This window comes from Salmo trutta, chromosome 12 (genome assembly GCF_901001165.1).
Source record: "Salmo trutta chromosome 12, fSalTru1.1, whole genome shotgun sequence".
Classification (NCBI taxonomy): Eukaryota; Metazoa; Chordata; class Actinopteri; order Salmoniformes; family Salmonidae; genus Salmo; species Salmo trutta.
The window spans coordinates 62,717,180-62,732,060 of record NC_042968.1 but is presented as its reverse complement, the minus strand read 5'-3'; the positions used below and the strand labels follow the sequence as shown (position 1 = coordinate 62,732,060).

At 43.8% G+C, this 14,881-nt stretch overlaps 1 protein-coding gene across 3 annotated transcripts in view; it reads right to left on the bottom strand.

The window, feature by feature from the left end:
- LOC115203962 (tenascin-like) overlaps nt 1–14,881 on the bottom strand; it is an 80,902-nt gene that overhangs the window by 23,654 nt on the left and 42,367 nt on the right. The window contains exons 11-14 of one of the 3 annotated variants that reach the window (XM_029769084.1): nt 12,731–12,916; nt 9,927–10,016; nt 4,650–4,913; nt 1,108–1,383 (exon numbers count right to left, since the gene is read on the bottom strand). In XM_029769084.1, coding sequence (XP_029624944.1) covers nt 1,108–1,383; nt 4,650–4,913; nt 9,927–10,016; nt 12,731–12,916 — 816 coding nt within the window. The remainder of the gene's footprint in view (nt 1–1,107; nt 1,384–4,649; nt 4,914–9,926; nt 10,017–12,730; nt 12,917–14,881) is intronic. The other 2 variants (XM_029769085.1, XM_029769086.1) reach the window with 2 other exon arrangements.

Genomic DNA, 14,881 nt, shown 5'->3' with positions numbered 1-14,881 from the left:
CATGTTTGTTTGAGAGTAATTGTTCATTGTAAATCGGTCCGTTATTGTGGGCTCGCTATATTTCTTTGTATTTATATATTTTGAGTAAAATACGTTGATTTCTCATGTCTGCTGTCCTGCGCTTGACTCTCTACACCAGCTACACACAGGACCATTACAGTAGTTTGAATAAACATTGTTTCACAAACCCCACCCCTCCACCTTAAACAGTGTCTATTCGTCCTTATACCATCAATCCCCCCCATCCTCATAGACTGAGTCATTAACTTTGATAGCTCATTTGCCTGTTGGAGTCATGCCTTAACTGAGTGACCAGAACATCCCAGGTTACTCAGCCGCTCTGTCCACTCAGTTAAGGCATGACTCCAGCAGGCAAATTAGCTATCAAGGCTAATGACTCTATGAAGGTTAAAGTCTATGAAGATTGGGGATGTTGATGGTATAAGGATGAATGGACGCTGTTTAAGGTGGAGGGGTGGGGTGTTGGTTGTTTGCTTTTGCATTTATTGCAGCACATAAAAACTCACCACAATACATCTAATGGGAGGAGGGGAGGGCTTCATGCACGAAATGTGAGGATGGGGCAAGGAGAGACAGGGTCAGGTTGGTCACTTGCGGGCAGCTTGCTTGTTTTGGTTAAAGGGTTTGTGTGGGTGATGCCCAGCACCCTGCCCTGTGTTGACAAGACTGACACAGTGGCCGGAGGGTAAGAATGGCACATGGCATGGTGTTGTTAGAATGGAACATTGTCATTGGTGATAAAATGCAAACCCTTCAATTTATGTCAGTGATCTCGCTTGCTTGCAAGGTACAGTGCTGTGAATGCTTAAATGTGAAAGGAAACAGGCAGAGGTGTGTGTGTGTGTGTGTGTGTGTGTGTGTGTGTGTGTGTGTGTGTGTGTGTGTGTGTGTGTGTGTGTGTGTGTGTGTGTGTGTGTGTGTGTGTGTGTGTGTGTGTGTGTGTGTGTGTGTGTGTGTGTCTCTCACCACAGATCCCAACTGGAATAGAAAAAAACTGGTCAAAAGGCACAGGGAAGAAAGATTTTTAAAAAAGAAAGAAAGAGCGATAAGGACATAACCCTGGGGGACACCTCCATTCGCAGGTACCTGTAGTGACTTCGGTATACACCGGCTCCTGGAAGGAGCCCTTGTGGAGCCCGTACAGGCCAATCCTATACGAGGTGTTAGGACTCAGGCCAGAAATGCCCAGGCTGAAGGCATCACCAGACAAGGTGAGGTTCTCGCTCTCTAAACCTTCCTGTAAGTTTGTCACCTCAATGACAAAGCTCTCAAACTCCCCGTCCTCGGGAGTCCAGGACACATTGAAGCTGTCCCATGTCACGTCAGAGACTGTGAGGTTGGCCACCACAGGCCTCAGGTCCTCTAGCAGAGAAACAGATCATGGTAGAGTCAATTAAATATATAAGTGAAATATATCCTAAATAGATTTTTTCACATCATATTTTATTGTATATCCCATATACAGTATGTTATATTGACATTTCACATCAACTATACAATGTATTGCAGGGATTAAACTGTGATGTGTTTCAGCAAAACTTTTGATCACACGGAACACATGAATACAAAGACAGGTGGATGAATCAGAGAATGTATGAAATTAATACGGATGGGATGGGATGGAGAGAGCGAGATGACCGATGGCTATGGATGTCTATAGCAAAGAATCACTGCTATGTGTACCTGTATTGACATAAGCATAAAGAGGCAGAGACTGCTCCCCCTCCAACTTCCCATACAATGAAACCTAATATCATGTCCCAGGGGACAAGCCTTCTATTTGGGCTGTCTTGGCACTTCCTGGTACCTTGGTCACATGAAATTGTGCCATCCCTGACAGAGCATTCACCTCCACCAAAAAGCTATCAATGGCTTTATCTGGGGTTGACCAGGCGGTCCCCTAGAATCTCCAGGCTGGAGCTGGAGCCCTCTGGTTCAGGTTCAGCCCCAGAGAGGAGGTCCCCTGTGGAGAACAGAGATGGAGATGGAGGCCCCTCTGTGATCAGATGAGCCAGGGAAAGGACTGTTGGATGAACAGCTCCTGTGTCAGGAGGCTGTATTGCCTGAGGACTTTTGACATTCAGAGCGACTACATCAGGAGAGGTAGTCTTGGGTGCTAAATCAAAGTACATCCAAAAGGATTAAAAGTGTAACCTGTAACCTCTAGAGGGCAGAAGAAAAACAAAAAGAGTGGTTAACCTGTGTGAAGAAGATCTGGATAGAAGAAATAACTGGTGGAGTAAAAGCTGAAACATAAATAGCCACACAAACACAATGATTGATTACAGTAACAAAAGGTTCATTACCTTTTGTCTAACATCCTCCTACTGAGGTTTGGAAGTGATAATTCTGCATTTATCACCATTTTCTCTCTATGGCACTGTGCAGGTTCCTTTGTTGTCAGGGACCATAAACATCCACATGCATCAGAGATGTACATTTACACTGAGCAGCTAATGCATTAATGGCCCCTGAACGAGGGCCATTAATTTTTGAAGGTTCCGAGTAGTCCACCGTAGTGACAGTACCCAGTACACTTCAAACAGATGAAGAAGCCATGCACTGCCAAAGTTATCCTACGGCTTTGTCTGCGTTCCGATATCTATACATACAGTAAGCACTATGTGGTATGCTAATGTCGATATTGCAACAGGACCCTGGTCAAACACCATGGGGTTCAATTTGAGAGTCTTGTTGCTGCAGGTCCTGTACAGTTGGTTCAAGATGCAAAGTACACTATAACATTATTCTTCACAAGTAATACCATGAACATCTGTGGATGAAAATGCAATGTGAATGGGGTGCAAGCAATGACAGTGAAGTTGATGGATTTTTCAGAACTTGGCATATACCTACAGAGAGCAAATGGTTGCTTTTAAAATTGCTAATGAAGGAGTAAATTGGTGTGCAAATGTAGTCTAATCAACTTTTCTGAATGCCATGCTGATTTGCAGGGAAACAGTGGTTGTGACCACTGAAATAGCCATTCCGCAGAAGACAGGTTTTCTTAATGCATTATCTCTTCAGATAAGGTGGCAACTTTTCTATTTTCACAAGGTGTTTTTATACAACCCATACATATTATTGTTGCTGACATTAAGTAAAAAATTATGCCCTGCAAATTACAGCATTTACAGTCACGGTATGCATTGCTATATTTGCTATTACCAATTGTAGTAATATCCTTCATCTGAATTTCTATGGAATAGAAATGGCATGGATTCCTCTTCATAGTTTGAAAGCAACACTCTCTGTTTTAGGAGTGCCATCCTCAGCATGCAAGAAGTGACTAGATGGAATGAAGCCAAATGGCCATTTTGTAAAGAATTGCCATGCGTACTGTCTGCTCCATTGCAGTTTAAAATTGCTATACCATCATGCAAAACATGAAAGGCTTGATTTTGAACTTCGCAACTCTTTCGTTCAAATCCTAACTTTGTTATCCAGGTAGACTTAAAATGAGAGATCTTTCAACAACAAAGGGATATCTATCATACTGAAGGCATGCAGCCCAAACGAAAAGCACACAGTATACCTGTAACTGTGACTGCTTCAAGTGTCAAGGATCTTTGCTTCCTCCATATTCTGTGGATTCCCTCAGTCCTCGAATTCTAGAACTGGTGGCATCTCCACAGAGATGGACCTCTTTTAATACCCATAATCCCAGAGTGTCTCTACATTCTACAATATAACTATCATAGACAACATGTGCCTTTGGTTCCCACGAGAATTCAAATCCTTTGGACGTTACAACTGAGACCGTCAGATCTGCCAGCTCATACACGAGCTCAAACCCATCCCTGAGATCTGTGGGTCTGGGTTCGTGGCGTCTAACAACACAAAGCTAATGATATTGTCCTCCGAACATATGAGAGTGGTAAACTCAGGGACCGGGTCGGCTAAATAAAATGTGAATGATGCCTCAACAGAAACAAAAATGCACAAATTCAGATAAGGGAGCTTTTACAGTGCAGTCTTACTGTACTGTAACCTCAGTGTCTTACCACACTATTAACCTCTGTTTCTTACTGCACTGTTAACCTCAGTGTCTCACTGCACTGTTAACCTCAGTGTCTCACTGCACTGTTAACCTCAGTGTCTCACTGCACTGTTAACCTCAGTGTCTGACTGCACTGTTAACCTCAGTGTCTTACTACACTGTTAACCTCAGCGTCTTACTGCACTGTTAGCCTCAGCGTCTTACTGCACTGTTCACCTCAGTGTCTTACTGCACTGTTACTGTTGACGGCAGTGCTGTCCATTTCTGCACCCCAATTAAAGTAAGTTATAGCCTACATCTTCCGGACCGTTGCCCTCAGTATGTATCTGAGAAAGAGCTTGTGTTCTGACATATGTTTGGATTGGTGAAGCTATTACATCCCAAGCCAGAAGAGCAGACATCTTTCTTTATGTTTCTCTTAGGATTATAAAATGCAATTCAAAACTGTTAGTGGGTGCAAAAGGATCCTTACATTTAGCACTCAGCATGTTGAAAGTTTCCCACCTGATACTATGGTTTAATCAATGAAACAGAACTAAAACTATTTTCTTTACGGATCACCCACACATATTTGTGCCTTGCAATATGAGGGTGGAGTCAGTTGTAGAGATCCTGTTTGAACCCTCACCTGTAGATGCGGACAGGGTTATGGGAGTGCTCTTCTTTGAGCCCCTCTCAGCGACCAGGGTAATGGTGTACAGCATGCCGGGGGTCAGGTTGGTCAGGACGTAGGTGGTGGCAGTTCCAGGGACCTCCACCTCCTCCCTTCGACCGTCCCTGGAGATGTACACCAGCCTGTAGATGGTGATCTTGGCTCTGGGCCTCCTCCACACCAGGGTCATGCTTGTCTCTGTGGACTCGCTCACTTCCAAGTCCCTGGGCCCATCGAGATCTGTGGGGGAAAGTGGTCAAGTTTTCAATCAGCAATGATCAAGCCTTTAGTAAAACTCATAGGATAGTGAAAGGCAGAACATCCTTTTAGTGTTTCAAACGTGGATAGTACAGTTCTTTCATATTTCATTCTCTTCTATCATATCTGCTCCATGTAGTCCTGAGGTTTTAACTTTTCTTTTTACAAGTTTCTTTGCCAAACCACTTGGAAATATCAGAACCTTCAAAACCACCAATGTTTGCCTCATATTGCCTCATATTGTTGCCTAACTTTCACTACCTACATCCTGACTAAACACCTCCCTCTGCAACTGGATCCTGGACTTCTTGACGGGCCAACCCCAGGTGGTAAGGGTAGGTTACAACACATCCGCCACGCTGATCCTCAACACAGGGGCCCCTGAGGGGTGCGTGCTTAGTCCCCTCCTGTACTTCCTGTTCACTCATGACTGCACGGCCAGGCACGACTCCAACACCATCATTAACTTTGCAGATGACACAACAGTGGTAGTCCTGATCACCAACAACGACGAGACAGCCTACAGTGAGGAGGTCAGAGACCTGGTTGTGTGGTGCCAGGACAACAACTTCTCCCTCAACGTGATCAAGCCAAAGGAGATGATTGTGGACTACAGGAAAAGGAGGACAAAGCATGCCCTCATTCTCATCGATGGGGCTGTAGTGGAGCAGGTTGAGAGCTTCAAGATCCTTGGTTTCCACATCACGAACAAACTAATATGGTCCAATACACCTGTAACGTCCGTTGTTGGAATGAGACCAAGGCGCAGCGTGGGTTGGGTTCATCATATTTTAATATGAACGGTGAACCAGCAAAAACCAAAACAAGAAGTAACACAATGAACGAACAGTTTCGCAGGCTTCTCACAGGAATGCAAAAACAACTTCCCACCCCAGACAGGTTGAAAAAGGGCTACCTAAGTATGGCTCCCAATCAGCGACAATGATGTACTGATTGAGAGCTGTCCCTGATTGAGGGCAATACCAGGCCAAAACACAGAAATACAAAACATACAGTGGGGGAAAATAGTTTTTGATCCCCTGCTGATTTTGTACGTTCGCCCACTGGTAAAGAAAGGATCAGCCTATAATTTTAATGGTAGGTTTATTTGAACAGTGAGAGACAGAATAACAACAAAAACATCCAGAAAAACGCATGTCAAAAATGTTATAAATTGATTTGCATTTTAATGAGGGAAATAAGTATTTGACCCCCTCTCAATCAGAAAGATTTCTGGCTCCCAGGTGTCTTTTATACAGGTAACGAGCTGAGATTAGGAGCACACTCTTAAAGGGAGTGCTCCTAACCGCAGCTTGTTACCTGTCAAAAAGACACCTGTCCACAGAAGCAATCAATCAATCAGATTCCAAACTCTCCACCATGGCCAAGACCAAAGAGCTCTCCAAGGATAGTAGGGACAAGATTGTAGACCTACACAAGGCTGGAATGGGCTACAAGACCATCGCCAAGCAGCTTTGTGAGAAGGTGACAACATTTGGTGCGATTATTCGCAAATGGAAGAAACACAAAAGAACTGTCAATATCCCTCTCCCTGGGGCTCCATGCAAGATCTCACCTCGTGGGTTTGCAATGATCATGAGAACGTTGAGGAATCTACCCAGAACTACACGGGAGGATATTGGCAATGATCTCAAGGCAGCTGGGACCATAGTCACCAAGAAAACAATTGGTAACACACTACTCCGTGAAGGACTGAAATCCTGCAGCGCCCGCAAGGTCCCCCTGCTCAAGAATACATATACATGCCCGTCTGAAGTTTGCCAATGAACATCTGAATGATTCAGAGGACAACTGGTGAAAGTGTTGTGGTCAGATGAGACCAAAATGGAGCTCTTTGGCATGGAGGTGGAACAACATGGAGGTGGAAACATTATGCTTGGGGGTGTTTTTCTGCTAAGGGGACAAGACAACTTCACCGCATCAAAGGGACGATGGACGGGGCCATGTAACGTCAAGTCTTGGGTGAGAACCTCCTTCCCTCAGCCAGGGCATTGAAAATGGGGATGGGTATTCCAGCATGACAATGACCCAAAACACACGGCCAAGGCAACAAAGGAGTGGCTCAAGAAGAAGCACATTAAGGTCCTGGAGTTGCCTAGCCAGTCTCCAGACCTTAATCCCATAGGAAATCTGTGGAGGGAGCTGAAGGTTCGATTTGCCAAACGTCAGCCTCCAAACCTTAATGACTTGGAGAAGATCTGCAAAGAGGACTGGGACAAAATCCCTCCTGAGATGTGTGCAAACCTGGTGGCCAACTACAAGAAATGTGTGACCTCTGTGATTGCCAACAAGGGTTTTGCCACCAAGTACTAAGTCATGTTTTGCAGAGGGGTCAAATACTTATTTCCCTCAATAAAATGCTAATCATTTTATAATATTTTTGACATTCGTTTTTTTCAGGATTTTTTGTTGTTGTTATTCTGTCTCTCACTGTTCAAACAAACCTACCATTAAAATGATAGACTGATAATTTCTTTGTAAGTGGGCAAACGTACAAAATCAGCAGGGGATCAAATACTTTTTCCCCCCACTGTAGATAGGGAACACAGAATGCCCACCCCAACTCACGCCCTGACCAAACCAAACTAGAGACATAGATAGGAACTCTAAGGTCAGGGCGTGACAGTACCACCCCCCCCCCCCCCCCCCTCCCCCCAATAGTGCGGACTCCGGCCGCAAAACCTAAACCTATAGGGGAGGGTCCGGGTGGGCATCTTTCCGCGGTGGCGGCTCAGGGGCGGGACGCAGACCACTGGCTCACCACACTTTGGTGGCGCCTCTAGAGCAGGGTCCCTCGCCGCCGACCCCGGACTGGGGACCCTCACAGCGAGCCCCGGACTGGAGGGCGACTCCGGCAGCGCTGGACTGGCGGGCGACTCCGGCTGCGCCGGACTGGCTGGCGACTCCGGCTGTGCCGGACAGGCGGGCGGCTCTGGCGGCTCCGGACTGGGGGGCGGCTCTGGCGGCTCCGGACTGGCGGGCCGTGCAGTAGGCCTGGCTCTGGGCGCAGGCACAGGATTCACCAGGCTGGGGAGACATGTAGGAGGCCTGGCTCTGGGAGCAGGCACAGGACTCACCAGGCTGGGGAGACAAGCAGGAGGCCTGACTCTGGGAGCAGGCACAGGTCTCACCAGACTGGGGAGACATGCAGGAGGCCTGGCTCTGGGCGCAGGCACAGGATAGACCGGGTCTTGAAGACGTACTGGAGGTCTGGAGCGCACAGCCTGCACAACCCGTCCTGGCTGGGTTGTAGCTGTAGCCCTGCTCGGACGGAGTGCTGGCACAGGGTGAACTGGGCTGTGCTGAGGACTGACGGCTGCGTGCGGGGCCTAGGAGATGCACTGGTGGCCAGATGTGCTGCGCAGGCATAGTCCTTCCTGGTTGGATGCCCACTCTAGCACGGCACTTGCTGGGGGGCTGGTATCGACCGCACCGGACTGTGCGTGTGGATGGGAAAGACCGAGCATAGCACGGTGCTCTCCACGCCAAACGCTCCCCATAATAAGCACGAGGAGTTGGCTCAGGTCTATTGCCTGACTTAGCCAATCTCCCCATGTGTCCCCCCCAAATTATTTTGGGGGCTGCCTCTCGGGCTTCCTTGCCAGCCGTGTTCCCTTATACCGTTGCCGTTGGTCCTGCCTCTCGGGCTTCCTTGCCAGCCGTGTTCCCTCATACCGTTGCCGTTGGTCCTTTTCTCCTGCCGACTCCGCCCTTCTGAGTGCCTCCACCTGTTCCCATGGGAGGCAATCCCTTCCGGCCAGGATCTCTTCCCAAGTGTAGGATCCCTTGCCGTCCAGGATGTCCTCCCATGTCCAGTCCTCTTTTCCACGCTGGTTGGTCCGCTTGTGGTGGGAAGTTCTGTAACGTCTGTTGTTGGAATGAGACCAAGGTGCAGCGTGGGTTGGGTTCATCATATTTTAATATAAACGGTGAACAAGCAAAAAACAAAACAAGAAGTAACACAACGAACGAAGTTTCGCAGGCTTCTCACAGCAATGCAAAAACAACTTCCCACCCCAGACAGGTGGAAAAAGGGCTACCTAAGTATGGCTCCCAATCAGCGACAACGATGTACAGCTGTCCCTGATTGAGAGCCATACCAGGCCAAAACACAGAAATACAAAACATAGATAGGGAACATAGAATGCCCACCCCAACTCATGCCCTGACCAAACCAAACTAGAGACATTAAAAGGAACTTTAAGGTCAGGGCGTGACAACACCAGACAGTCGTGAAGAGGGCACGACAAAACCTATTCCCCCTCAAGAGACTGAAAAGATTTGGCATGTGTCCTCAGATCCTCAAAAGGTTCTACAGCTGCACCATCAAGAGCATCCTGAAGGGTTGCATCATTGCCTGGTATGACAACTGCTTGGCCTCAGACCACAAGGCACTACAGAGGGTAGTGTGTTCGGCCCTGTACATCACTGGGGCCAAGCTTCCTGCCGTCCAGGACCTCTATACCAGGCTGTCTCAGAGGAAGGCCCTAAAAATTGTCAAAGACTCCAGCCACCCTAGTCATAGACGGTTCTGCCTGCTACCGCACGGCAAGTGGTACCGGAGCTCCAAGTCTAGGTCCAAGAAGCTTCTAAACAGCTTCTACCCCTAAGCCATAAGACTCCTGAACATCTAATCAAATGGCTACCTAGACTATTTGCATTGCCCCCCCCTTTTTACGCCGCTGATGCTCTCTTTTATTATCTATGCATAGTCACTTTAATAACTCTACCTACATGTACATGTACATATTACTTCAATTACCTCGACTAACCGGTGCCTGTATATATTCTCGCTATTGTTATTTTACTGCTGCTCTTTAACTACGTGTTACTTTTATTTCTTACATTTGCATTGAAAGTTTTTTGCATTGAAAGTTGAATCTACAGGTGCAGAGTGTGTGTGGTCACTGTGGTGGTGGGTATTTGGACAGCTGTTGAACAGTGGGCTATTCTATGAGAATGTGTTGCTCTCACCAGTGGCTGCGTTTGTAGTGGCAGGCAGGCTCTCCCTCTCGTTCTTCACTGCGGTCACATCAATCTTGTATTCTGTACCTGGTTTCATTCCTATAATTGGGGAAAACAAAGATGGCCTGGTTTTAATAGCTGATTTTGAAAAGGATTTGATAAAGTACGACTGGAGTTTATATATAAATGCCTAGAATATTTCAATTTAGGAGAAGCTCTTATAAAATGGGTTAAAGTTATGTATAGTAACCCTATGTGTAAATATTAAATAATGGCTACATCTCAGAAAGTTTTAAACTGTCAAGAGGAGTAAAACAAGGTTGTCTACTATCGGCATATGTATTTCTTATTGCCATCAAACTGTTAAAATTACATCCAACAATAATATTAAGGGGTTAGAAATCCAGGGCTTAAAAACAAAGGTGTCATTGTATGCTGATGATTGATGTTTTCTTTTAAAACCACAATTAGTATCCCTACACAGCCTCATAGAGGATCTAGATACATTTGCCAACCTCTATGGATTAAATCCAAATTATGATATTACGTACTGGATCACAAAAAAATTCAACTTTTACATTACTGTGTAGTTTACCAATGAAATGGTCTGACAGGGATATGGACATAGTCGGTATACCAATCCCGAAAGAAAGAAATGATCTCAATCCAATACATTTTTATAGAAAGTTAGCAAAAATAGATAAGATCTTGCTACCATGGAAAGGAAAATACCTGTCTATTTGTTGAAAAATCACATTGATTAACTCTTTAGTCATATCACAGTTTACCTATTTGCTTGTGGTTTTGCCTACACCTAGTGACCTGCTTTTTTAAATTATATGAACAAAAAAATATTCAATTTTATTTGGAATGGCAAGCCAGACAAAATTAAAAGTGACTATTTATATAACAAATGTGAATTCGGAGGGCAGAAATGATTAAATATTAAAGCATTAGACCTCTCATCAAAGGCATCAGTCATACAAAAGTCATACTTAAATCCGAAATGGTTCTCTTTCCCTTTATGGCCTTTTTCCCTTTATTCAGATTACAACTGCTCACTTTCGGTTATTTGAAAACTAAATAATCTCCAAAATATTGTTATTTTTTAAAGAAGTCTTAGAAAGTTGGTTGCATTTTCAGTAAAAAAAAAAGACAGAACAAATAATACAACAAATATTGTGGTTAAACTCAAATATACTAATTGATTAAAAATATATATATTTTTCGATAACATTTTAAAAAAAAAGGTATACTTTTTGAAAATTATATCATAAATAGGACTGGTGGAATTATGTCACACATGCAGCTTACACAGACATATGGAAATGTCTGCTCTACCCAAAATTACAACCAACTAATTGCAGCATTACCACAAAAATGGAAGAGGCAAGCAGAAGGGGGAAAAAGTAAGGAACTTGTCTGTCGGCCCTGCATTAAAGACCATAAATGGTTAAAGAAAATATAAACATATACCAATTTCATTTAAGGACCAAAAAATGTACAGCTGTACCATATAAATACCTAAATAGTTGGGAAGAGATTTTCGATGTACCTATTCCATGGCACATGGTTTATGAATTGACACAAAAAATAACGCTGGATTCAAAATTTCACATTTTTAAATTTAAATTATTATACAAAATTCTTGCAACCAACAGAATGTTATATATATGGGGGATACAATCTTTGAAGCTCTGCAGATTTTGCTGTGAGGAGGAAGAGTCATTAGATCATTTATGTTGGTACTGTCCATATGCAGCTCATTTTTGGTCACAGAAGAATTGCAACATTTACCTAGAACTAACACTGCAGATAGCAATACTGGGTGATTTGAAAAGTCATAGTCAATCAATCAATAATATAATTATTTTAGCAAAATTTGGTATCTTTAATTTACAATCTGTAGAAGCTATGTCAATAGGAAGGTCCAGTACTTTTGTGAATCATCACAGCACAGTTGAAAAATATACAGCAAATTGAAATCCAAAATGGATGGTGTTAAGAGATAAATGGGAGGGGTTGAATGGAGCTGAAGGGTGGGACTAATAACAACAAGATAACCAATGTAAAACAAAATGTATATAGGTTCAGAAATATTGTGAAATAGGACAGTTACAAATAGAAATCAAACTGGATGGCCATCAGAAATAAAAGAAGGACTAAAAACAAACAAAATGTAACTATTGCAAAATAGGTTGGCTCTAAAATGTGTATAGTATGTACAAACTGAAGGTAGAAGCTTAAGGGTTATTGTTTATTTGTTTACTCCAATTGGGGAGGGGTGGTAGGGTTTGCGGGGAATAATAAAGGTATATTCTAAAAAAATGTATGTATATATGTATTTGTATGTATATATGTATGAATCTTTATGTATACATATATGGGTATGTATGTGTATGTATGTATGTATGTATGTATGTATGTATGTATGTATGTATGTATGTATGTATGTATGTATGTATGTATGTATGTATGTATGTATGTATGTATATGGATATATATGTTTACCACAAAAATATATGGGGGATTGGAAATGATGCAGACAATTACACTGATGGAAGCAACAATCTATCTGTAATATTATAGCTGATCCACCCCTTATTAAAAAAAAGATGGATTTGACTACCTGATTACATGATTAGTTTCAGTCCAGTGATCGAGAAGAACATAGATGGATTTCAGTACCTGATTTGATTTTAATTAAGAATAACAGTGTTGTGATTGTCATAGCAAATCCTAACTTGCGAAAAACCCTTATACCTTCTACTGACATAATTGCATGTTATGATTTGGTCATGGTTGACCCTCACCAGTGATGGTGGCCTGAGTGTTGTCTCCTGACCCACGGGGGAACACCACCTCGCCATGGGAACCCCCAGAGATGGGGGTGTACTTCACCCTGTAGCTGTCAACATCTGCCCGGCTGTTTCTCCACTCCAGTGTGATGCTGTCGTCTGTCTGGCCCAGGGGCTGCAGGTCTTTGGGGGGGTCCAGGTCTGTAACAATGCAAGAAGAAGAAAGGAATATAATAAGGACTGTTTACAGTCAACCATTGATAAATCCAAGCGTGCAGTAAACCAGAGCATGCTGTTATCAGGAACAATTTAAAAAAGGGACTGGAAATGGCGACTTCATCAGGAGAGGTAGACTTGGGTGATAAATCAAAGTACATCCAAAAGGATTAAAAGTGTAACCTGTAACCTCTAGAGGGCAGAAGAAAAACAAAAAGAGTGGTTAACCTGTGTGAAGAAGATCTGGATAGAAGAAATAACTGGTGGAGTAAAAGCTGAAACATAAATAGCCACACAAGCACAATGATTGATTACAGTAACAAAAGGTTCATTACCTTTTGTCTAACTTTCTCCTATTGAGGATTGGAAGTGATAATTCTGAATTCATCACCATTTTCTATCTATGGCACTATGCAGGTTCCTTTGTCAGGGATCATAAACGTCCACATGCATCAGAGATGTACGTTTACACTGAGCAGCTCATGCATGAATGGCCCCTGAACGAGGGCCATTAATTTTTGAAGGTTCCGGGCAGTCCACCGTAGAGACAGTATCCAGTACACTTCAAACAGATGAAGAAGTCATGCACTGCCAAAGTTATCCTACGGCTTTGTCTGCGTTCCAATATCTATACAATGTACTGTCTGCTCCATTGCAGTTTAAAATTGCAATACCATCATGCAAAACATGAAAGGCTTGATTTTGAACTTTGCAACTATTTAGAACAAATCCTAACTTTGTTATCCAGGTAGACTTAAAATGAGAGATCTTTCAACAACAAAGGGATATCTATCATACTGAAGGCATGCAGCCCAAACGAAAAGCAAACAGTATACCTGTAACTGTGACTGCTTCAAGTGTCAAGGATCTTTGCTTCCTCCATAAAGCTTTACTCAATATTCTGAGGATTCCCTCAGGCCTCGAATTCTAGAACCGGTGGCATCTCCATGGAGATGGATCTCTTTTAATACCCATAATCCCATTGTCTCTACATTCTCCAATATAACTATCATAAACAAATCAAATAAAAGTTGATTTGTCACGTGCGCTGAATACAACAGGTGTGGAGCTTACAGTGAAATGCTTACTTACAGGCCCTAACCAACAGTGCAAAAAAGGTTTTAGGTGAACAATAGGTAAATAAAGAAATAAAACAACAGTAAAAAGACAGGCTATATACAGTAGCGAGGCTATAAAAGTAGTGAGGCTACATACAGACACCGGTTAGTCAGGCTGATTGAGGTAGTATGTACATGTAGATATGGTTAAAGTGACTATGCATATATGATGAACAGAGAGTAGCAGTAGCATAAAAGAGAGGTTGGCGTGTGGTGGGTGGAGGGACACAATGCAGATAGCCCGGTTAGCCAATGTGCGGGAGCACTGGTTGGTTGGCCCGATTGAGGTAGTATGTACATGAAGGTATAGTTAAAGTGACTATGCATATATGATAAACAGAGAGTAGCAGCAGTGTAAAAAGAGGGGTTGGGGGGCACACAATGCAAATAGTCTGGGTAGCCATTTGATTACCTGTTCAGGAGTCTTATGGCTTGGGGGTAAAAACTGTTGAGGAGCTTTTTGTCCTAGACTTGGCACTCCAGTATCGCTTACCATGCGGTAGTGAAGAGAACAGTCTTTGACTGGAGCGGCTGGGGTCTTTGAAAATTTTTAGGGCCTTCCTCTGACACCGCCTGGTGTCAGGAGCTTCCTCTGACACCGCCAGTGATGTACTGGGCCGTACGTACTACCCTCTGTAGGGCCTTGCGGTCAGAGACCGAGCAATTGCCGTACCAGGCAGTGATGCAACCAGTCAGGATGCTCTCGATGTTGCAGCTGTAGAACCTTTTGAGGATCTCAGGACCCATGCCAAATCTTTTTAGTTTCCTGAGGGGAGTAGTTTTTGTTGTGCCCTCTTCACGACTGTCTTGGTTTGTTTGGACCAGTCTAGTT